We start from the raw sequence: 24511 nt of genomic DNA on the forward strand, positions 1-24511 counted from the left end.
TAAAATTTATATCTCAAGAACCCTCCGGGGGATCTTGATGATCAAGGACTCTAAAATTTCAGAAAAATATGCTCTATTACACCATAGGTCTGTCGGAACATAAGGTGCTATATATGAGGTTTAAAACCCTTGTAAGCAGTGGGGCCCATAGCTCTTTGTTGGCCTTCTATATGTCAAAGGGTACGGTGTCAGTGTCAGACCGCTTGTTACTATAACTAGCATCATCAAAGGTGATAAAATCATTATTACAGGTTATTGTAGATTTTGGCAGAGCATAACAACGTTCTGTGGGTATCACAATTTCTTTATGTTTGCTTTCATTGCGCCCTGTGACAATTTTCCTGAATTTCATCGCATCCCAACCACCACACGACTCTTGTAGATTTCTGCAGGCTAATCTTACATAGGTCTTTATTGACTTGTGAATAGTGTCCAAGTGTTACAAGAACTTGTTAGCTGACCAACGCAATTTGCTTTTGTTTTTCGTACACGTATTAATAAATAATGTGGCTGAAGTGAACTGGAATTGACTGGTGGTCAGAGCTGCAAAGCACCTGAAATCGAATTACTGATAATCCCAAAAAAAATTCAACTCTTCTAGTAATTTCCTTCTCAAACAGGCAAACAGTAATACTCTGCCATTAATCTGTAATCACGCTCCTGGATTTTACAGTCTAGCACTGTGCCAGTAATTGTAGATGGGATGGGTACGGCTGTGAGTAAAATACATTTGGGTGAAGTTTGATTCAATATTGAACTGCTTTTAGGTGCCAGAAAGCATAATGCACATAGTGAACCATTAAAGAATGAGGCCCTGGATAGACTTACTTGGGTAATTTGACAAATGTAATTTACTCTGTCCTCTAAATTGCTAATGTATCTAAAGATAAGTCACAAAATGCCTTTTCACACTAAAATGTTTGTAAACAGTGCTTACAGGGCCTGCCTCCTCCGGTGCTAGAATGCTTCAATATAAAAAGCATAATCCCAAACTTCATCTGCAAGTAATTTCTGAAAAGCAAACACTTTTATACATGACACCTATCCTAGTTTGATATGCGGGTCCTTTAGTTCCACATAACACTACACACAATGACCACACAATCAACCAATCACTTAAACAACACTGTAGCTAAGTCTTGCTTTCTCCAAGTTAGAAGTAATCAGTAAGATATTAAGAACTGTTCCCGCATGCTCTTGGTGTACTGCTTTCAATGTCAAGATCTCAGCACAAATGGAGTACACGTATCGGTTTCAATGAGGCATGTCTTGATACCTTCTTTGAAGGATGCAGCTAATCCAGACATTAGTGACTTGCCAACAACTGTCTATACCTGTTCAACACTACAAGTCCTCATGTGGAATCGGACCTCAGTTATTCGTCATGCAATTCAATCCCTACATCTTCGTTTGACCTCCTTAATATCCACATCAGATTGTTCTTGAACCTGTGATATGATAAAAAGCATACTTTGGAAGTCCAAGATGCACCCCATTGGACTCTTTAATACAACACATCAACATATTAAAGATAATCTAACATTACAGAAAGTCAAAAACATGGAAGTTATCGCTCAATAAAATGTTCAATGTCTTTTGTTCAGTTCGCCTTGCCAGTCACAATATCACACCATAAATCCATCAAGCAACAGACCACACAGCTTGCAGTTCTAATCAATGGTGCTCAACAGGTGCTGTAAACATGTACTGATGATGCAAGCTAGTTTGTTTTTTCTACACAAGAGGGTCAAAAAGTGGGGCAGGGATTCAACTCGTAGTCTGCATTTACTAGCTTGAACCCCAAAACCGGAACTGCATGCAGACATCACCATTACAGCTTCCCACACAGGTCAACCCAAACGCAGAGTACTGCCAGAGGTCAAGACCATGCTACAACAGGTTGTGGTCATGTTTACTAGACATGCAGAGCAAACACAACAAGTGGACACAAACTAGAGAGGTCTAGTACATGAAGATAGCAGCCCCAGCCACTCTCATTGATTGTTTGGGATTTTAATTCCAGTCTTAGTCTATCACATAATATCATGACGAAAATCGTTAAATCTTTTGAAAAAGGTTAACTTAACAGATGTTCAGCCTTTCACAGGGGATGTGCTAAGTAGTATAAAAACATTTCACATTGCACGAAAAATTATCGGTTGAGACACATTCAAGTAATGATATAAAACGTAAATGCCTGAAAATTCCTTAGCTGAGGTTAGCTATGCAACCTTCAATCTGCAACGTAAAAAACACTTCAACCTTCCCCAAATCCTCCACAGTAGCGAATGAAGCATAACTCCCACCTGCTCTTGCTACAGGCAACGCTTATTCTTATAGCGCCTTTGATGACATCACTAATGGCATCCCAGTCTGAGCATTGATTGCCAGCAGGGCTGCATACAATGATTTAGCCATTCTAGTTTGATCAAAATCACTACCACTAAGTTGGAAAAAATAACTATAATTTAAGTACCAGTTTACAATAGAAAAACCAGAACTACTACAATAAGAATGCTAAACACAAGATTTCGGTCTTTTATTGAAGTACTCTACGCATTAGTATAAATAATAGAGTGTAACAGATTTTGCCTATTTTTCAGTGAGTTAGGTTAGGAAGGGGGAGGGGGCGCGATACACACATTTGGGTAGTTTATTGCGGCTGTAAACTACAAGCCACAGCTTAACAATGGAAAGATGAGGCGACGAATCACTGTACCTGCGCATAGGTCTGCCCCTCAGCTCGCGAGCCTCTCACAAGATGGTTGTTGGCAGACCCAAGGAATGTGTGCTGCGGCCTGTCAGTCTTTCCCGCGCTCTGGCTGTTATGGAAACTGTTGGCCTCCTGGTATCCGCTGTCGGAGTAAGAATTCATTTGCGTTGAGCTGCGGGAGTTTCCCAGTGATCCTGAAAAGAGAAAAGTAATGTGATAAAACTGTTTAATGAACATTTCCGACGGCAACCAATCCTGGGAACACATTCTAGTATTTAAAATGCATACAACAGACCCTCACTTTCGTGCAGTGATGTTTGTTCAGGCGAATACAAGGTGGCGGCTTCTGGCTCAGATCGCATTAGGTACATATTGGGGTAGGCTCCGTCAGACAATCTGGGTTTACTGACCCCAGTGGATGGCACATCTGGAATAGAAATGAAAGAAGGTACAGTGAGAAGAAATACTACTTTTAAATAAACACTGCGACAATGCCACAGTTCAAATCAAAACAAAGATCAAATAACGTAAAAAAATCTACGCATGTCAACGGCAGCAAATTTACCATGAAGTAATCTCCTGAAATCGCACAAGTTAAAGGCAGTATATTATCAACGAGAATATTTTCATTCAAGACGTTAAGAATATCAATTACCGCATTCTTTGACACAGACCGCACACCCATTGCACAAAAATCACACTTTAAGATAAACCATTTGTGTGGTATTTATATTGCCTGTAAGCCACATTCTGCTTAACCACTATCACTTGTTCCTACCGCTGGTTTATTAAATAGAGGCAATTCTGAATCTTCCTAATCCACATAAATACGGAATAAAACAATGTATCTACTCGTTTCTAGCTACACTAAAGCAGGCACGTGTCAACGCAAAATAATGACAGAACAGCAAAAGCCCAAGAGACAGCAAAATGAATATAACAGCGCTGGGAAGGATGTGAACTATTTCGAGAAAGCACCATCGAATACCAAAAACAGGAGAACGAAAGACGTGATTCAAAAGAGATGGCATCACATATAAATATTAGAGGCATTTTAAAAAAAAGTGCACCACTGACCGTGATCCTAGAATATGCTTATTGGCTCTAGGTAAAAAAAGACATCCTGACAAACATAACATTTACAACAATAGCTTTACTGTATACCAGAAGAAAGGTTGCCAAGTCCTGGGCAGGAGCAGCACACCTATGCAAGACAGCTGGTTCGAAGATTTAAAATCACAAAACAGGGAGATAACCTTAAATCCAATAGGGGCAGGGTGGATAATTTGCAAAGCCAGAAAAAGCCCAACACTATACACTATACAAAAGTCCAATAAACGAAGATCTAGATTTCAAAAACGTCAGTGGAGCACTGCACAAAGACACTAAATAGTTAAAAACATACAACATTTATTATAAGAAAAAGAGGAATTTTCCTCAACATTTTTACAAAAAACACAATATACATGTCATATGCATATACATTTCTTTGTGCAGTGCTCCACTGACGTTTTTGAAATCTAGATCTTCGTTTATTGGACTTTTGTTTTTTAAGACATTGCTGTGTTGTACTAACATTCGCAAAAATAGTATTAGTGATATTTGTGTGTCGAAGATTTAAAATACATTAAATGAACATCTTGAGCCTATACATAAACGCTACACCCGCCTCCTGCCCCGAAGATGTATGGCTACCACTGAAAAATTACTTGCACATCTGGGGTGGGGGCGTGGGATCCATTGGGGCTGTGGGACAGGATGTGTCAACTCAGACAACTGCCCCCACGGGCTGCTCCTATGAAGCAGCCTGAGCCTTTGGAGTATGCTGTATAAAGGTAAATAACAATAATGAGTTGCGAGCAAGAACCAGGTTGATAGAACGCGATGCCTTACATTGGCCTACCCGTTGAGTGCCGGGACAGTTTACTCCACAGCTGATGCAGCTCTGGGGAACACTTTCGATTTGAATGTGTGTTGTTTCTCTAGCTTCCACTCCACTGTAAGAAATCTGCCCGTGGCTCATCTTTGAGCCACTGAGTTAGTTACTTTTTGGACTTTTGAGGAAAGAAACGTTTGGAACTCAGGGTAGAGTTTGTTTGTATTCACCAGATTTGTTCAACTTGAAACTGTGGAGCATTATTTTTTTTTAATCAACTTCGATGTTCATGTCTGGACTTTAAGACTATCTGTGTTGCATTGACTACTAGTCAGCCTATTTCTGCTAATAAACAGATGCAATGCTATTTCCATGCACTTCTTAAGCCCTAGGCTGTTGTAAGTAAAGACAGAAATCACAAACATGTCAGATTTAATGTTAATAAACAATGGGTCTACCAAAAGTTTTTTTGACAATTTATGCCATTCTCAAAAATGAATTTTCTAGCATAGAGACCTTCAGCATTTTGGATTATCATATGTTGCATTCTCAAATTTGTTTTTCAATCAATCCACACTACACTCTATATTGCTTTATGGCCTGAATCCAGACTGCGTTTGAACTTCCCATGCAGCTGATTGGAAACAACCTTCTTGATAACGTTTCCCAGGTATAGTGCTGGTGCATAGGGTAGTAGGTTTGCAAGGCTGTCGTAATCTAGATTTGGTTTCTAAAGTAACAGTAATGTCTGTTCAGTTGTGATAGTCTGAGAAGACATACAAGGTGAAGGATAATTTAAGGATAACCAGGAGCAGTCTGACTTCTAGTGGCTAAAAGAATGTTATGCGATGCAGAGTTTCTTTAGAATTACCAAGCCTGCTTTTAGCGGTCAGAGCTAAAACACGGTTTCCAGTTTCTTAATGGTTTGAAGTGTTATGTTATGTTATGTTATGTTATCCGGATTTATTACGCGCGCAGCTGCCCCAGCAAAGGGGCGTCCTGGCGCGAGAACAGAACCAAGGAGACCGGACAGAAGGAGAGAACACAACACAACAACAACGGACCTAAGGTGCCAAGGGGAAAAGGAAGGTTTTTACCGCCTTCCTAAAAGCGAGAAGCCCCTCGATGGCCCGGATATGGGCAGGCAAGGAATTCCATAGCTTGGCAGCAAGGACTTGGAAGGAACGTCCGCCAATCCTAGATCTCTTAAAACGAGGGATTGTGGCAAGATGGAGAACAGAGGACCTCAGAGTGCGAGTAGGCACATAGGGAGAGATAAGTTGCTGGAGAATTGGAGGGGAAGAGAGTTTAAGAATTTTGAAAGTCAAAATCAAAGATTTAAACTTTATTCTCTGGGCCACTGGGAGCCAATGGAGATTGTAGATAGTTCTCCTAGCTGAGCAGAATTTGGGCAAGCCAACCAGAGCCCTGGCGGCGGCGTTCTGAATGCGTTTAAGGCGGGAGAGCTCAGCCTGGTTAACTCCAAGAAAAAGAGAGCTGGCGTAGTCCAATTTGGACAGGATCATGGCTTGCACGATAAGTTGGCGGGTGGGAGCGTCGAAATATTTAAAAGTGGACCGAAGCTGACGCAAGATCCCAAAGCAAGATGCAGCAGTCTTTTTAGTGTGGGTAGAAAAACTCAACTGGGAGTCAAACCACACCCCGAGATTTTTTACTTCAGTAACGGGGGTAGGAGTGGAGCCGAGCTCTTGAGGCCACCAGCTATCGCCCCACAAATGAGTTTGTTTTCCCACAATGAGCACCTCGGTTTTCTTAGCGTTCAATTGCAGGAAATTGTCATTCATCCACTGGGCCACGGATATAAGTCCCTCGCGGAACTTGGCTGCCTCGAGATCGGAAGCCCCACTAATCGCAACAGCCAGCTGAGTGTCGTCTGCGTAGGACACGATGGAAAGGTTCCCACGCATGGCGACATCAGCTAGCGGCTGGACATAAAGATTAAATAGAGTGGGGCTTAAAGCCGATCCCTGCGGAACTCCCTGGGCAATCGCATGTGGTGGTACTGGTGAGCACATCTTTTACCCTTACTAGGTAAGACAAAGGAGAATTGGCCAGGAAGGAAGGTTCTGGGAAGGAGGGTACAGGGTCAACTCCTTTCAGCATTTATCAGCCTAAGCAGATAAGGGATCCTCCCTTTAGGTCTTCCTGATCACTCCTGGAATGGCCTTTTTTGGGTTGGTATCCAAAATAGGCAGGGGTTGAGCTACCTTAATAGGCTGTGCCTCACTAGAAGCAAAATAAAGTGATAGCATAGGAGAAAGAGGATTTAGAGACCATCCAGCTGTAGAAGTAAGGTTCACCTGACATTCTCCAATCTCACCCATACATCTGGAGGGTGCTCAGTTTAAGACAACCTTGAGCAGCTCAATTTCCAAGTATTTTCTGAAAGGGGTGAAGTTTGGGTCATATCTTAGTCAAACATTCTAGGAAATCTACGATATTACACCAGTGATTTGCAGAGCTCTTCCTCCATTTAACACACTTTTTATTGTTTAGTAGAAACAGGAACATTACATGTACACCTCTGGCATATATGTACTCTGACATGTCTCCACATGGTGTATCAGCATTACTGCGAAATATGGAGTAGTACTGTCAATAAGTCCTTGAGTCTCGATAGATGTGTCTGAGAGCAGACCATGCTCCTATTCTATGATTTGAGATAACATATCAATTAATGCATTAGATTCACTCATAGATAGTGGTAAAATAACAACACTCTCAATGTGTCACCAGTTGATCAATGGACCAGATGTGTTTTCATAGATAGTACGATACCAAAGGGGATGATACCAAAGGGGATAATGGACGTAGCGTTTGAGCAAATCAAACACTCACCCCAAGTCAACTGATCTGGGTTTAATCCATCATCATACTTTAGCTCACTCCAACACCCCAGTTCAGACATGGCCATATGCAAATCAGTCTGACCCTGAGCCTCATGGGAACAGTCCAGCCCGAACTGCCAAGCCATGTCTTCCCTGGACCAGAAACAAGCATCCTGGGACCGGTTTTAGGTTCATAACCCTCATCAGCCAGGCTATCTTGAATCAAGTGACAAAGTGAGCAAGGGACCCACATCTGGGCATACTCTGCCAACTTGGGGCTAACCAAACAATACCAAAGGGGATGATGGACGGAGCGTTTGAGCAAATCAAACACTCAACCCCAGTCAACTGATCTGGGTTTAATCCATCATCATTCTTTAGCTCACTCCACCACCCCAGTTCAGACATGGCCATATGCAAATCAGTCTGACCTGTGCCTCATGGAACAGTCCAGCCCGAACTGCCATGCCATGTCTTCCCTGGACCGGAAACAAGCATCCTGTTGTTTTTGCATTTGTCACCCCGAGTGGGACGGATATGCTCAGACGTTAGTCCTGTGCTCTCCATGCCACTGGAATCAAGATATCCTGGCTGATGAGGGCTGAAAGCCCGAAACCGGTCCTAGGATGCTTGTTTCCAGTCCAGGGAGGACCTAGCTTGGCAGTTCGGGCTAGACTGATCCCATGGGGCACAGGGTCAAGACTGATTTGCATATGGCTAGGTTCAAACTGGAATGGCATGGTGAGCAAAAAAAACTATGGATTTAGGCCCAGATCTCTGTACTGGGGTGAATGTATGACATTGTTCTGCATTCAGTCCATCAACTGTTGTTTTTGCATTCATAGATAGTAAGCTCCAAGAAGTTGTGGCTTCAGAAGAGTACAATATAATGATATCATTTTCCTTAAGGGAAACTGGAGGCACATCATTTTTTGTGTGGTGTACTAGATGCAATGCTTAGAAGAGAATATTTTCCTGAGTAGGTAGGATCTAATTACAGTTTACAGATGGCCCTAGACCAAGACCAAGATGGGACATATTGTGGTGTCTGAAGTCTCAGTAAAACACTCTTAGCGAGACTCACATAGATAGCTTTAGATTAGCTCATTATTATCATTACCAGGTCACTGATATCCTGGACCCACGGATTAACTCTAAGAAAGGGCAGCAATTATCTCAAACCTTTAGATGGAAATAGCCATTTCTTCACAATCCTCTTGATTCTACGTTGTAGTGACACATCATTGACTATTACCACACTCATACTCACACTCTTTACTCGTTTCAGAGATGGGGTAGATATATATGTTTATTTGCACAATTAATTAAAATCATTGCAATTCAAACAAAATAACATAAAAGGCACTTTCCACAGAAATCAGGAGGACACGTCCTCCATTGGCCCGGCCCTGACACACGCAAGCTCTCGCGTTTCCACCCCCTGACCAGGGCCCCCCGCCCGGCACAGCTGCATTTAGCTGTTGCGTACCGATGTTATAAGCGATGCCTGTGGCTCACGCGAGCGGTAACGCCCTATGCCCCCGTCCATCCGCTATTGGGAATCCCAGCAATAGAGGGACCGTATCGGCACCCATGATGGAGCACTGGGTGCAGGCAGGGATCGAAACGATGGCTGACTTATATACAGATGGCGTCCTACTTAGGTTTGATGGGCTACAAGCGGATACAGGCATACCAGCAGGACAGTTCTTGTTACACGCCTCCATAGTACGCACCTGTACGGCGACGTGGGGAGACATGACGAAAGAACCGCAGACTCACCTCCTAATACAATACTTACACATCATGGGAGGTGGGACACATGTGATACACTGGTTAACACAAGCACGGTTGATGCACACTGTTGGTATCCTTCAGTCATTGCGAGAGAAATGGACAACAGATAGAGGCAGGGACTGGTCAGGCAAGGACTGGGAGAGGATCATGGAGGGACCAAGCAACAACCCCCGAAACTCCCGGTTTAAAATCATTCAGCTCTACATTGTACATAGAGCATATCTGTACAGAATAAACAAATAATTTGATATCGATACATCGGAATGCCCGCATTGCTCTCTGGTAGGTGCGGATATACTCCTCATGTTCTGGATCTGCCCCAGATTGCACGCTTATTGGTTGGCAGTGACGACACTACTGACCGAGGGGGCCGGAGCGGAACTACCACACACGTAGGAGGCCTGTTTACTTGGGTTATTTAGGATAACGAAGCACAACAAAGTCCACTCAAGGTTCTGGGAGCTAGGCCTCATCACCGTCAAGCGGCTAATCACCAAGCGTTGGAAACACAAAGATCCACCACAACCCCGACATTGGTACACCTCTTTTCACAATTGGGCGGTGGCGGAGGAGGTGACCCTGCGTAGAGAGGAAACAGCAGGCCTGAGAGTCATACCTATAGCGCAGCTGTGGGGAGATATCCTGCAGACTTTCCGCCAGGCATACACCGACCAAGACAGCGCTCAAACACCGCCCACCCCTGCTGGTCCTCCCATGATAGCAACGCCATAGAGGCGGAGGGCCGGAATGTATGATGCGACAAGGAGGAGCACTGGTGTGCTGCACACATGACACGACTGCTGACCGCCCTTCGTTGCCATCCTGAGCTGAAAGGTCCTCCCCAGATGCAACGCCTAGCGGAGCCACCGCGCTCCGCTCCCGCCCCGGAGTGAGCCGCCCTCCCTGATTGCCAATTATCAGCCCATACGGATGCATGATTCCGCCCACACCGTGACGCACAGACACAGCACTCACCCTCACACCCTACCAGACATGTCTCAATAGCGTATCCCCTTTGCTCTTTCCCTCCCTCCTTTCAGGTCCCGTTTCTTACTCCCCTTTTGACTTACTTGTTCTCCAACATGACAGGGAGCCTCACCCCGAGTTTCCTCCTATGTCATACTTCCCCTTCCCGTTTGCCCAGGTTCCCATTCCTGATCGTCCTCTCAAATTACCCCAGTTAGACGATAAGCAAAGAATTGACATCAGAACACCATGGTAGCCCCGGCAGACGACAGACGCGAGATGTCACTAGCAGTGACTATTGACACACGAGACAGAGGTCACGGGGACATCCCACATACTGGCTATACAGGACACATCTGTAACAAAAACATATAGCGTGGCATGAACGGCCCAAGACGCCTATCTATAGGAGTACCTATATAATGCCACACTCCTGCTATAGTTGGGAATGCAGCCACCGCTATGTATCATTACCAGACACGTTAGCGCATCACACGTAGAGGCATAACTAAACAATTGTTGTGAATCAGACAGGATGGAAACATCATACTCGTTTTAACTGGCACAACACTCAATGGAGATGAGCATGAGCTCATATTAGAAAAATGAGGAGTTGCTGTATTACACTTATGATTCCTTACTTCCAGCACTGATATCTAGGACATGAGACTATCACACTCTAATATTGATGTTGTATACAATTGTCATGGTACCTAGTATGATATAACCTCCGACTGTCTTACTTGAATGGTTGTAATATGTGATATTCTTATGCTATGTCCTCAATAAAACATATTCAAACAAAAAATAAAAGGCACTTTCCACTCTCAATTAAAAAAATCATGTAAGAGCAAATAGAACATAAAAAGCACTTTCCACTCAATTCAAAGACAAAAGAAGAAGTTTATAGCTATCACTGCAGAGGTTTATGGGGGACGTCTACTGGTAAAATTGAGTTTATCTTGATCATGAATTTTGTAAATAGGGCGGCCATCTGAGCAGAGTCCCCCTTCATGCCCTCCTCTAGGGCTTCTTGACATGTCCTCACATTAAGAGTTCTCCTGATGGGGCGCAATTAAAAGATGGGGTAGGTTCCCACCTGTGCAGACTAAAAGGTACTTAACCAGTATACCATTTAGGTCTCCAACATGTATCTGTTAGTAAGGATTTTTTTTTAAATAGTCAATATCAATCCAGGGTCAACAGATGAAAGAGGTTGGCACAATGCTCTGTGTCTGAAGAGCTTGCTGAGCTACACTACATTATTGGCGTATTTAAGACATGTAATCCCAACAGTATTATCTCATTTTGTAGAAGTTCTAAAGGCACATTAAAAAATAACACCTGAAGATGGTCTAATTCGGATTTAAAATACGGAAGGTAAATAATTATGAATTTTCAAATGACAAAAGACCAGACCAAGTCCAATGTTGTCACAGTTAAAATAAGGAAAAAGCACTGAGAAACTGCTGACGCAGCATCCGTCGACATCCTGCCAGACAGATGACCCTGCCGCTGTCAAGCCGCTGGCAAACCTGATAGTCACAATGGTTATGCCAACACGCAGACAGGGCACTCATATGGTCTCTGCCAGCAATGACTAAGACCATGTGCCCTTGGATCAACTAATTACAGTTTGTAGAATTATAGCTCTGCCTTGAGTGGTGCACTGCATTGGAAGTGCAATTTAAGAAGCAGATATCAGTGTGAGTCACAAAGTTATCTATATCTCACTGAAGCATTTTCCCTAACTAGTGAAGATGGCGATAAACCAGCAATGAAAAATATTAAACAAGCTGAACAACTATTGAATTTTCATAGTCCTGCTACATAATCACAGCAGAGTCAACATGCAACAGTAACAACCTAGGTGGTGAACTTCGCTCCATTCGCTGAGTTTTCTGCACTTCACGCTCCACGGAGCTCACAGAGTGCAGAAAACTCTGCTCCGCGTTGTGCAGCTGAGTTTTTCCCAGTTCGTGAACAGTAAGTTTTCAAGCGCGAGCTGCCGCTCAGGTAGACTTTTTACCCGAGCGTCAGGAAGACCAGCGCGAATGGCAGTTTGCACTGCACTCCGCCACTTGCAGAACTCCGCAGAGCTTTTTTGTCACTACGCGGAATTCTGCGTAGCGAGATTCCGCGAACTACGCCTAGGCCTGCTAACAATGCAAGAATAAAAGTAAATTAAAAGTAATTTTTTTATAAAGATTGCACAAAAAGATCGGAAGTGGTGGGAGAGGATAGACCCTACTTCACTCTTCTTGTCAGCACACTAGGACACAAGAGGAGCTCTGGACAAGCTATCTTTGTGATTGAGAGAGCTCAGTCACTGAGGCACTGCTTTTGGAGAATGGGGGCATCTTCATCTAGGGAATGAGAGGAGAATCACACACACTTCCCTGGCTGAATGATACGCTTCCAATCAATTAAGCGCTCCAGCAGTGACTAGCGGGACACGCTCTAGGTGAAAGAGGATTTTGAGGATTGTGTCAGCATAATCAGAGTCCTTGGGGAGAGGGAGGCCGACTTTTCTGGCAGTCTTCCATTATCACACTCATGAACACAAGTGCTGTGCTAGTCCTCACAAAGTTGCTGCATATGTGGCTCGAAGGGGAAGGCAGGAGACACTGCTGCAAAACTCCCATGGAGACTAACTGGATTCGTCTTTCGTTATAACTGGGTGGGTGGTGATATGGTTGTGATGTTGGACAGGTGTTCTGGTGCTGCTATCTACCCTGATGTCATCACACTTCAATTACCCTTAAGAAACAAGTAAGGACAAGTGTGCTCTTAAAACATACAGATCTCCCACCAAGGATTGTCGACACAAGGTGTTATTGTCCAGAGGACACCGCCGTTGATTTACTGTCAGCATGAAAAAAAGGAGAATCATTGCCCTGACTGCCTGTTGATGCAAAAGTTGCATGCTGCCACTCGCAAAACATGATCTTGGCTGTTCTGCCAATGGCTGTGTGGAATTTATTAATGTTTGCAACAAAGTTAAATTAAATAATTTTAAAACCCACACACTAAAGAGGAAGACACATGCACACCAAGACAATGAGCATTATGGACATAAAATAGGGCTTTCTTTATAGTGGTGGCAGATGCTGCAACAAGTCATATTGTAATTATGGAAGGAAACAAATGGCTAAAGTACAGAAGTTATATCAATCATGAACAGCGACTTTCAGGAACCATGCAATTGATCAAGGAAGCATCTTAGCCATGGCACAAAGGGCATTTATCTTTAACAGAAAATGAAATCTGTGAACGTCAGTTTTTTTGTTTTTAAACAAATGTGCAATCAGACATGGGGTAATAGTGAAACACAAATCCATCTGTGGAGTGTCACAATGCATATCTTACCCTCACCAGTAATTCCGAGGTGATGCTTCACTCGACAAGCACTATTTCTAGGTCTCGAATGAGAATTCTATCCCAAGTCGAAAAGCCCCCTAAAACCTTATATTAGATGTTAGACTAGTAGTCTGGCCAGATATAATATAGAAGGGCCTATGTCTGAAATATAATTACTGAAAGGCAGCAGAATAATAGGAACAGTGGCTTATTCCAGATATGCATTGGGAAACAGAGCAAATTTTAATAATTTATCTTTATATCAATACCGCAATCCATAGAACCGGAGTTATGAATTGTTAACGTTTTTAGTAAAAATGAACGCCTAAAAGATCAAAGCGCAAACCATGAACATCTAGTTGCGGGAAACCAGGTCCACATCAAAAAATTTGCCCGACCACGATAGAGCTCAATTCGGATACAAGAAGCAGATTTTACAAGGTCAGCATTTAACTTTAGACTTAGAAGAAATGCTGAGAAAAAGTGTCTGAGAAGGTAAAGTTCAGTGGGGCAAGGCTGCCAGGAGGTGGCCGAGGAAGGGATATCATCATCAGATGGCCTTGGGTCAAAGCTGCGGTGAAAATTTCTAAGTTCGCACTAAGCTGTCGAAATGGAGTTTAAAATCTACAGGGGCAAGAGGCAGTGGGCTGTAGTGAAAGAGAGCTCCACAAGGTTGGATTCCTCTATGGCGAAAGACCACTTAAAAGGATGTGCTGCAGCAGAGAAGAACATTGCGGGAGAATCCACTTAGTCAATGTGGTCAGTGATACACCTCGGTCGCATAGGCGATTAGGTTGGTCCCGGTCTCCTCATGGTTCTCAGAGCATATTTTTACCAACATTTTTCTAAATCCTCAGTTTTGGGATTTGGCCATCTGGGCACCTTTAGCACCACAACCAAGGGTCCTGGCCTTACCCAGCAAGGTGGGTCACCTCTTGGGGGTTCAGAACTCACTCAGGCTGGATCCAGGTGCGGGTTCAAGATGGTGGGAGCCTTTTGTGTTCCTGTGGCTCTGAACAGGAGGCCAGCAAACTAGCACTTGGAGTCACACTGGTAGTATTGGGTGCAGGTGAAGATGCAGGACTCAACGGCAGGGCTGACCTCTGAAGGTTCAAGGCAAGCTCTAGACAGAAAAAAAGTCCTTCCAGGTACAGCAGCAGTCTAGCAGAGTGCACAGCAGGTCACAGGAACAGGCAGTCCTCAGAGTCCTTCCGCAGGTCCAGTAGTGAAATGAAGAGTGGGTCCGAAGGTCCTATTTTTCCTCCCTGCTGCCCTTCCTCTGGTAGAAGGGAGAAGCTTCTAGGAAAGTTCTCTAAAGTGCATGGAATTTCCTGATTCCCCTACCCGGACTCCAAGCTGGCTGCAGTGACAAGGTGGAGTTGTTAGGCCCTTTGTGTGAAGGCAGAGCAGAGGTTATTCAGTTGCAAGTGGGGCTGAGCTAAGCTCCACCCCTCCTATCCTGCCAGCAGTTGGCCGTTCAGGCATAGCTAATACCTCTATTGTACAACTGTCTAGGAGAAATTCACAAAGTCTAACTGTCAGTTACACCCAGTCATGTGACACTGGCCAGGCTACAGGCACACAAGAGCTAAGTTCAGAACAATGACAACATTCTAAAAGTGTCATTTTGAAAACTGTAATCAAACATCAGACTTCACCAATAATAGGGTATTTCACTACAATTCCAAAGAACCCAAACAGGACATCGATAAGCGTTCCCAATTGAAAAGTACAGCGTATTTATTACATGTAATTAGGATTCTCCAATGTAATCCAATGAGACGGGTAGGACTCACAGAATTTAGGGGTTTTTCACTACCAGGATATGTAAAACTTAAAAGTATATGTCCTACCTTTCAAACACACAGCACTCTGCCCTATGGGCTAACTAGGGCCCACCTTAGGAGTGTGTTATATGTAATAAAAGGGGAGTTTAAGGCTTGGCAAGGGGGTTTTAATGCAAAGTCAACATGGCAGTGTAAAACAGGCCTGCAACATGTCTTAAGGTGCTACTTAAGTGGGAGCACCATCAGTGCTGCAGGCCCACTGGTAGCATTTATTTTACAGGCCCTGGGTATGTAGTACACCACTCTACAAGGGACTTAAGTAAATTAAATATGCCAATCAGGTGTTAGCCAATCAAACCACGTTTAGAGGAGTGAGCACAAGCAATTTATCACTGGTTAGCAGTGGTGAAGTGCACAGTCAATGTCAACAAAAACGAAATTCAGCAATAGTTGAGGAAACAAAGCAACATGTTTGGGGGCGACCATGCAGAGAATTGAGTGGTTGACAACTTTTGGGAGATCTACTACGCTTTACAGCAAAGATGTTTCTAGGATGTTAATGTAGAACAAAAACAACAAGCATTGGCAGTGCCAATAGGTCTCACCTATGAAAGAGGTACTGGCATTGACAATGTGTTTTGTCCATTATGTACACTAGTGTGGCTGCTTTTCAGCATGGCTAACATTTTGTGAGGTGAGTTGGGGTAGACTGGAGTTGGAATAGAATAAAGTGGGGTAGATTGGAGTGGGGTGTGGTAGACTGGGGTGGAGTGGGTGGGGGAGATCGGGGAAGACTGGGATATAGTGGAGAGGGATAGGTTGGAGTGGGGTACATTCGATGGATAATAGTAGGATAGAATGGAATGGAGAGGGGGTACTTTGAGTTAGGGTGGGGTACAGTGGAGTAGAGTAGATTGCACTGGAGTATACTGGGGTAGATTGTAGTGGGGCAGATTTGATCGGGTAGATTGGAGTAGGGTAGTTTGGATGGAGTGGGGTAGGGTAGATTGCGATGGGGTGGGTTAGATTCGACTGGAGTGTGGTAGATTGCAGTGAAGTAGGATTGATTGATGTACAGTGGTATGAACTGTGATAGACTGGAGTGGGTAGAATGGAGTGGGGTAGACTGGGGTGGAGTGGGGTAGTCTGGAGTGGAGTTGGATAGATTGAGGAGAGTCGAGATTGGAGTAGAGTAAGATTGATTAGGGAAGAGTGAAGTGAGTAGACTGGAAGAGAGGAGTGGGGTATATCGGAGTGGTGTAGACTGGAGAGGGGTAGATTGAAGAGGGATGATTGGAGTGGGGTGAAGTGGGGCAGACTGGAATGGAGTGGAGCAGATAGAAGTGGAGCAGATAGGGATTGGTTCAGGTGGGGTAGACTGAGGAGGGTAGATTGGGGTGGGGTAGATCAGGTGGATTGAAGTGTGGTAGATTGGAGGGGTGTAGATTGTGGTAGATTGGAGTGGGGTGGATTGGAGCAGAGTGGGGTAGCTTAGAGTGGACTTGGATAGATTGCAGGAGAGCTTGGAGTAGAATGGGGGAAAATGGAGCCAATTGGACTGGAGTAGAATGAAGTATAGTTGGGTAGACTGGAGCGGAGTGAGTTGGATTAATGTGCACTGGAATGGGGTGGTTTGGGGAAGCTTGGAGTGGATGAGAGCAGAGTGGGTAGACTGGGGTAGATTGAAGTGAGTGGGATTGGGTAATTGGGTTGGACTAAGTGGAATAGATTGGAGTGAAGTGGAGTCTGGTAGATTAGATCATAGTGGAATTGGGTAGATTGAAGTGGGGTAGATTGCAATGGGGTGGGGTGGGGTTGACTGGGGTGAGATAGTTTGTAGTGGAGTTGGGTAGGGTAGATTGGGGTAGAGTAAAGGGAGATAGAGTGGAGTGTTGTGGAGTATCGCGGCATACACTGGAGTAGCGTGGCGTAGCAAAAGACGTGTATTAGAGTGGAGTGGAGTGGCATGTTGTGGAGTATCGCAAAATGGAGTGGAAGGGAATAGAGTGGAAGGGAATATGAGTGGAAGGGAATAGAGTGGAAGGGAATAGAGTGGAAGGGAATAGAGTGGAAGGGAATAGAGTGGAAGGGAATAGAGTGGAAGGGAATAGAGTGGAAGGGAATAGAGTGGAAGGGAATAGAGTGGAAGGGAATAGAGTGGAAGGGAATAGAGTGGAAGGGAATAGAGTGGAAGGGAATAGAGTGGAAGGGAATAGAGTGGAAGGGAATAGAGTGGAAGGGAATAGAGTGGAAGGGAATAGAGTGGAAGGGAATAGAGTGGAAGGGAATAGAGTGGAAGGGAATAGAGTGGAAGGGAATAGAGTGGAAGGGAATAGAGTGGAAGGGAATAGAGTGGAAGGGAATAGAGTGGAAGGGAATAGAGTGGAAGGGAATAGAGTGGAAGGGAATAGAGTGAAAGGGAATAGAGTGAAAGGGAATAGAGTGAAAGGGAATAGAGTGAAAGGGCACAGAGTGGAGTGCTGTAGTGTGGAGTATGCATGGTGTGGTAGTGCACTGTCATTATAGACAACACATTTTCAAATTGAAATCAACATTACATGTGCACTGAAATACGGTTTTACTGCACACAAACAATAATCTGTGCCGGTCATCACCCAGGGTACTGACAGGTTTGAAGGTTTTCATATTTTTGTTTCCACCACACTTCAGAATGTGGTGGTGGTGGTGGTGGTGGGTGTGGTGGTGGTGGTGGTGGTGGTGGGTGTGTTTGCGTATGCTTGCATGCGCGTGTGTAAATATTTTCTCCTCTTACATGGATACTCAGCAGGATTGCCACAAATTCTCACAGAGGTCAGAGAAAGATAAGAAAACACAGCTCCCTCAGAAGAGAGCTTGACATTTTACCTCTGTATTTGAATGCACAGTAAATGTGACAAAATAAGAACAATATTTAAAGGCTGGTTTACAGAAAGCGAGTTTGTGGAAGAATACAGTAAACAAGGTTTGGGAAATAGGAGGGGCATACTCAAGCTGGACAGTCTAAATAAAGCAAAAAAAGCCAACAAATAGAAAACCAGAAAATGTGAGTTACAACCCCAAAGCCAATGGTAAGCAAAGGCGGAATACATTCAAAGGCCCTCTTTCTGAATTTGAATTTGAATTTAAATTTGAATTTTTGAATTTGAATTTAAAAATATTTGTACAGCGCTCGCATACCCAGCGGTTTCATGGCGCTAGTGGTGATCAGTGGACGGCAGCAGAGGGTAGATTTAAGGGTAAGCTTGGGTGAACAAGAAAGTTTTGAGGTTTTTCCGGAACAGGGGGTAAGAGGGTGAGGTGCGAAGAGCAATCGGGAGAGAGTTCCAAAACGTTGGGGCCAGGACAGCGAATCTCGCTCCGCCCGCTCTCTGCTTTTTAAAGCGGGGGATGGTAAGAAGGGCCGAGTGGACCGAGCGGAGTTCTCTGCCTGGACAATAAGGTTTGATGAGGGAACAGATGAACTCGGGAGCCGTGCCCGCTCTAGCTTGGTAGGTAAGACAGCCAAGTTTAAACAGGGCCCGCTCTCTTATGGGGAGCCAATGCAGGGATTTGAGTAAGGGAGTGACCCGATGGTATCTGGGAAGGCCAAGGATCAGGCGGGCCGCCTGATTCTGCACCAGCTGCAGACGATGGATCATGTATGCAGGTGCTCCGTTATAGACTATGTTGCCATAGTCTATACGGGACAGTACCATGGCCAATATGATGATTTTTAGAGCTGGGGGGGAAAAGAAGCGGGAAACTTTCCGAATCACTCTGAGAGAGGAAAAAAGATGAAGAAACCACAGAATTGACTTGTGGGAGCACAGTAAGCTGGGGATTAAGGAAGATGCCCAGGGTTTTCACTTTGGGGACCGGGAGTGGGGGGACACCAAGGGAAGGGGGCCAGAAGGAGGAAGACCAGGGACTGCAGCCACCTCCGGTCAGGACCAGTTCGGTCTTGTCCGGGTTAAGTTTGAGGTGGCTGCAGTTCATCCAGTCTTGAATGAGGGTCATAATGGTTTGAACGTTCCGGGCGGATGAAGGTGAGTGGGACAAGTTGAAGATTAACTGGAGATCATCCGCGTAGTTGAACACAGTGACCTCCAGTTGCTGTAACATAAAAATAAGGGGGAAGATGTAGAGGTTAAACAAAAGAGGGGAAAGTGATGAACCCTGGGGGACCCCGCATTCTACTTTGCGAGAGGCCGCCGAGAAACCAGCCAAATGGACTCCCTGTGTTCTCCCCGCGAGAAAGGACTTTAGCCAGCAGAAGGCTAGGCCCTCTACACCCGCCGCCTTGACACGGTTGAGGAGGATGGTATGGTCCACCGTGTCAAAAGCGGCGGATAAGTCGAGGAGAACCAGGGCTTGCGGAAGGTTGATGTCGATTTCTTCACGCAATTTGTCCATGACTGAAATAACCACTTTTTCGGTAGAATGCAGGGGACGAAAACCAGCTTGGCAGGGGGAGAGGCAATGATTTGCCTCGGTGTGAGTGCTCAGTGTGGAAGTGATATGAGTTTCGAGAACCTTTGCAAGGTAGGGGAGGAGTGAAATGGGGCGGTAACTAGAAGCAGAGGAGGGATCGGCGTCCAGTTTTTTTAAGATTGGGATGACAGTTGCCGATTTATGTGAGGTGGGGACATGGCCATGAATGAGTGAATCGTTGAGGAGGGTCAAAGGAGGGGTGGGGCAGGCTAAGTAGATTTCCCTAAGTATGCTAGCAGGGGCAAAATCCTGGGGTGAGCCTGATTTGACCCGTTGAAGCAAAGGGCGAAGGGTATCAGTGGTGAGGAGTGGGAAGTTGGTCAGTTTAACAGTGGAAGGGGGGGGGAAGGGTCCACAAAGGAAGGGGAGGGTTGGGGAATGTTATGTTTAATTTTTGCCACTTTATCTATAAAGAACTCGTTAAGCGAGTCACAGAGGGATTGGGACGGGGGAATGGTTGATGTGGCTCTGGTGGATGAGGCAAGCTCATGAACGGTGGAGAAGATTTCTTTAGATTGTGACTCTGCAACCAGTATCCTGTGAGTATAAAATTCCGCCTTAGCTTCCAAGATGCTTTTTTTGTAGGTATGCAGAGTGGCCAGGTAAGCTGTTTTTAAGGCAGGGTCGTAGGTTCTTCGCCAAACTCGTTCAGCCCTTCTTGCAGCGAGTTTTTTCTCTTTAAGGTCAGAGGTAAACCAACGGTTGGCTGCATGAGCCCGTTTTACTGAAAGGCGCCTGAGGGGGGCAAATTCATCGCCCGCCTTTGTGAGCCAGTTGTTAATCGTGGCCAGTTGGGGGGCAGCTGTCAAGCCAGTAAGGTCCGGGCAGGTCGTGGCCAAGGCCGAGCAAAAGGAGGGCATGTTTACCTTACCCCATTTCCGAACCCAGGTGTTTTTGGGAAGGGGGGGTTTAACTGGAGGGGCTAGGGCCAGGGAAAACGAAATGGTGGAGTGATCTGACCATGGGCAAGGGGAGATGAATGTTCATAAGATGTCTTTAGCAAAGCAGTCAGCTGTGCTATCTGGTAGGCTTTGACCTTAAAATTGGGATAAATACATTCATGATGAATCCCTCTCCTAAGATGTAAAAATTCTCAACAGGAGCCACCAGTATAATTGCGAACAACTGCTGATGTACTCATGTGCAGGTCACTCATTAAGTACACTACATCAGGGTCCACCCCCAAGGACAAGAGGATATTGCAAAGTTTTGCCCAAATGACCCAGTCAAAAGCAGACATGTGACCCATGAAGGCCATATGAACAAAACCTAGTGTGGCTATCGTGCACTGATTGGTGATTGGTGACCTTAGCGTGCTGTCTGCTCCCCATGGCCTGCTATCTCGCCATTCTAGCGTCTGGACACACTTGCCTATGGTAGAAGGGAACCCACACCTACCCTGTCATAGCACGCCATATGACCACCACCATCTGAGTTAGTTGCCCCACAGGGCAGCCCCGGCAAATCGCCCTGTGGACCCTGAGCAGCTTTGAAACCTCCCACCTCTAGCCTACTACAGCGGATTACAAACACATATTTTTGCACTACACATGACTATATGCGCACAGTCCCTTGATCACTGTTCTCATTATGCCTCCATGTAATAGGTTATTCTCCCCTCACCAGTGTGTGAGTGTCTTGGACATTAAGGTTGGGGTCTTCCCCCATCTGCGTCTAGGTGTGTCCGCCGCCAGTATTATCTGAAATACTTGCCAGGGGACACTGATGAGGTGGTAGCTCTTTACCTGTCCCCGCAAGCAGATCCCATAGACCTGGGCACATTACCACAGCACGGCTATGCCACATATAACACATGATCTTTTTTGTAAATGCCTGCATGTCTTTGAATAGTCACCACAGGTTAGGAGCATCAATCATGTTTTCATACTGAATTTTTGCTGCTAAGCCATGTGTTAGGGGTTTACAACGCCTCCATCCTTCTATGATTGTGAATATTTACCCCTGCAATGTTACCTCTCTTTTGCCCTCCAGGTGTTTGCCAGAAGGTAGACTTATTTTATTTAGTTTTTTACACACACTCTCACTTGCACCTTGGATTGCAACACAAGTCCAGATCTCACGGGACGGAATCAATGAAACCAAACTTAATGAGAGCCAAGAGTATGTTACTTACCCTGAAAGCCTCTATTCATAGCATGTAGTGCTGCAGATTCACAAGCTATGCAAATCCATGCCATCCAGTGCTGGGCCCGGATCTGCAATTTGTTTTTGTTGAGAAGGTCTTTTAGAGGCCGACGTCCTCTCTCCTTCTAGAGGCACTAGACATGTTCAACAGTTCCTTTGTAGGATTATAATGTTTTTCCCTGCCATACAGAAAGTGAGGATATAGTCTGCCAAGTTAGCGTTTGCTGCTAAATATACTGAAAACCTGCCGGGAGGCAGGAGGGTGCATGTTGATCTGCAGCACTACACGCTATGAAGAGATGCTTACGGGATAAGTATATATACACCATTTGTAGGCTACCGGTACACATGCTATGTATAAACTGTAAAGCAGTACTCCTCTTGAGGGGGCTTTCAGCATCAGATGGTGCATTTGCCTGAAATCAAGTGCATAGAACTGGTTGTCCCACTAGAGCTTGTTGTCTGGTTAGTACATCCACACAATAGTATTGGGTAAAAATGTATGGGTCCGTCCATGTTGCTGCTTTGAGATTGTCTGTTATTCCCTAAAAAGTCCATTGATGCTGCTTTCTTTCTGGTTTCAATGAGTTCTTGGGGCTGTTGGTAATATTCTTTTTGCTTTGATTTAGCAAACTTGTATACATTTTACTAGCCATCTAGCGATTTCTGCTTTTGATATGGGATTTCCATTCCTTGGATTTCTAAAAGCTACAAATAGTTTTTGCGTTTTCATAAATGTTTTAGTTCTTTCCACATAGTGCATAAGGGCACAATTTACATATAGTGTATGTAATGCCCTTTGCGCAACTATCTCTGGTTTGGAAAAGGAGACTGGTAAGTCTACGGTCTTAATTGAATGGAAAGGTGATATAACTTTTGGGGGGAAATTTGGGTTTGTGCGTAGTCAAATTTTGTATTGAAATCCTTGAAAATACATTTCCTCAATTGTGAGTGCATGTATTTTGCTAACTCTTCTCAGTGAAGTAGTAGCAACAAGGAATGCGACCTTCCATGCTAGAAATTGTGTTTGGCATTTATGCATTGGTTCAAATGGTGTGGACATTAACTGTGTTAATACAATGTTTAGGTTCATGCTAGTACAGGAGGTGGAAGGGGTGAAATGACTTTAATTGCAGGTATACGAAAAAGAGATTGAAGTTTCCGGTTTTGTAGGTATACAGCAATTGCAGCTAAATGCAGTCTTATAGATGTGTATGCCAAATGTGCCTTTTGAAAATGCAACACGTAACATGCTTATTGCTGTTCAGATGGTGAGGAAAGGTGGATGTTAGCGCAGTAATGAACAAAACGTTTCCATTTTGATGCTTCACATGCTCGTGTTGTTGGTTTTCAGGCTTACTTTAGAATTACCATACATTTTGGCGGTAACTGTAGGTACCCGAATTCTCAAACCTAAGGAGCCAGATTGCACGTTTGAGTTGTGCTACATCGGGGAGCCTGATTCTGCCCCCACTCTGCGTTAGAAGATCTGGAGTCCTGGGAATATTTTCGTGATATACTAGGGAGTGCTCCAGCAGGGTTGTGTCCATGGTAGACGTGGCCCAGTGTGGGCAATGATTTCCTGACCACATAAGTAATGAGTGGGAGAGGTGAAAAAGTGTACGGATATATCCCTGACCAGTCCATCCATAGTGCATTGCCCTTGGACTGTGGATGCCTGGATGCGAAGTGTTGGTATTTTGTCACTATTGCACTTAGAGGTATCATTCGGTGGAGAGACCTTTCTAGGGACAGGTGGCTCAATTTCAGTGTCTGGGAGGAACATGTCATAGTAGTCCCATGGTTGGAGGGCGTGTGTGCTGTGTCCCCTTGAGTCATCGCAATCAGCCTTATGCTCTGGGCTGTATCCTCTCTCCATTTCCAGGGTAGGTGAGGGTGGTCTCATGCGTGGTGATGATGGTTGACTTAATGACATGGGGCTTGCGGCCCTGTGCTCGGTAGCTGCCTTCTTTGCTAGTGGTCGTGGTATATCTAAATCCATTGCTTGTCGTTTGGATGCTTCCTTATGACTTTTCTTTTTCATCAGTTTATGAATGCCTACAAATACATTGCCTTCTTTCTCTTGCATTCCAGGCTTGTAATGTGTTTTTGCCTGTTTATCTTGCAATAGTGTTGTTGACTAGGAAAGCAATTTTATCTTTTGGGTTGTTGGTGCCAAAGTATTAGCCGTAATCAAATAGTCACTGTGCTGTTTAAGCTTTGTAATGACCGATGCGCTCTTCGAATCCGAATAGCACAACGGCAAACGTTTTTTCGAATCAGACACTTTGTCCGGAGCCGAAGCCTGAAGTGGGTGTTTGGTCGATGCCGATGTGTGACTCAATGTCGATGGCTGTTTCGGCTTCAATGTTGGCCTGGTATCAGTTCCATCCCTCCTTGTAGGCTGGTCGCCCATTCAGGATTGAGAACCTTCTCGTCTAAGGCATGCTCTTGGTGTCGGCCAGAGCCTGAGGACTGTGGCATACCGAGGCGTGGAGGGGAGGTTTATGTATAATCTTTTTGCCACAAGGTGGGTAAATTGTACTCA

At 44.8% G+C, this 24511-nt stretch overlaps 1 protein-coding gene across 1 annotated transcript in view; it reads right to left on the bottom strand.

Moving 5' to 3' along the window:
• Positions 1-1391: 1391 nt before the first annotated feature.
• Positions 1392-24511, bottom strand: part of LOC147731564 (plakophilin-4-like) — a 387101-nt gene continuing 363981 nt past the window's right edge. Inside the window, exons 6-8 of the mRNA XM_086954215.1 lie at positions 3015-3140; positions 2720-2907; positions 1392-1448 (exon numbers count right to left, since the gene is read on the bottom strand). Of these exons, the coding sequence (XP_086810341.1) occupies positions 1392-1448; positions 2720-2907; positions 3015-3140 (371 nt within the window). The remainder of the gene's footprint in view (positions 1449-2719; positions 2908-3014; positions 3141-24511) is intronic.

The sequence above is a fragment of the Lissotriton vulgaris genome, chromosome 2_1, assembly GCF_964263255.1.
Source record: "Lissotriton vulgaris chromosome 2_1, aLisVul1.2, whole genome shotgun sequence".
Classification (NCBI taxonomy): Eukaryota; Metazoa; Chordata; class Amphibia; order Caudata; family Salamandridae; genus Lissotriton; species Lissotriton vulgaris.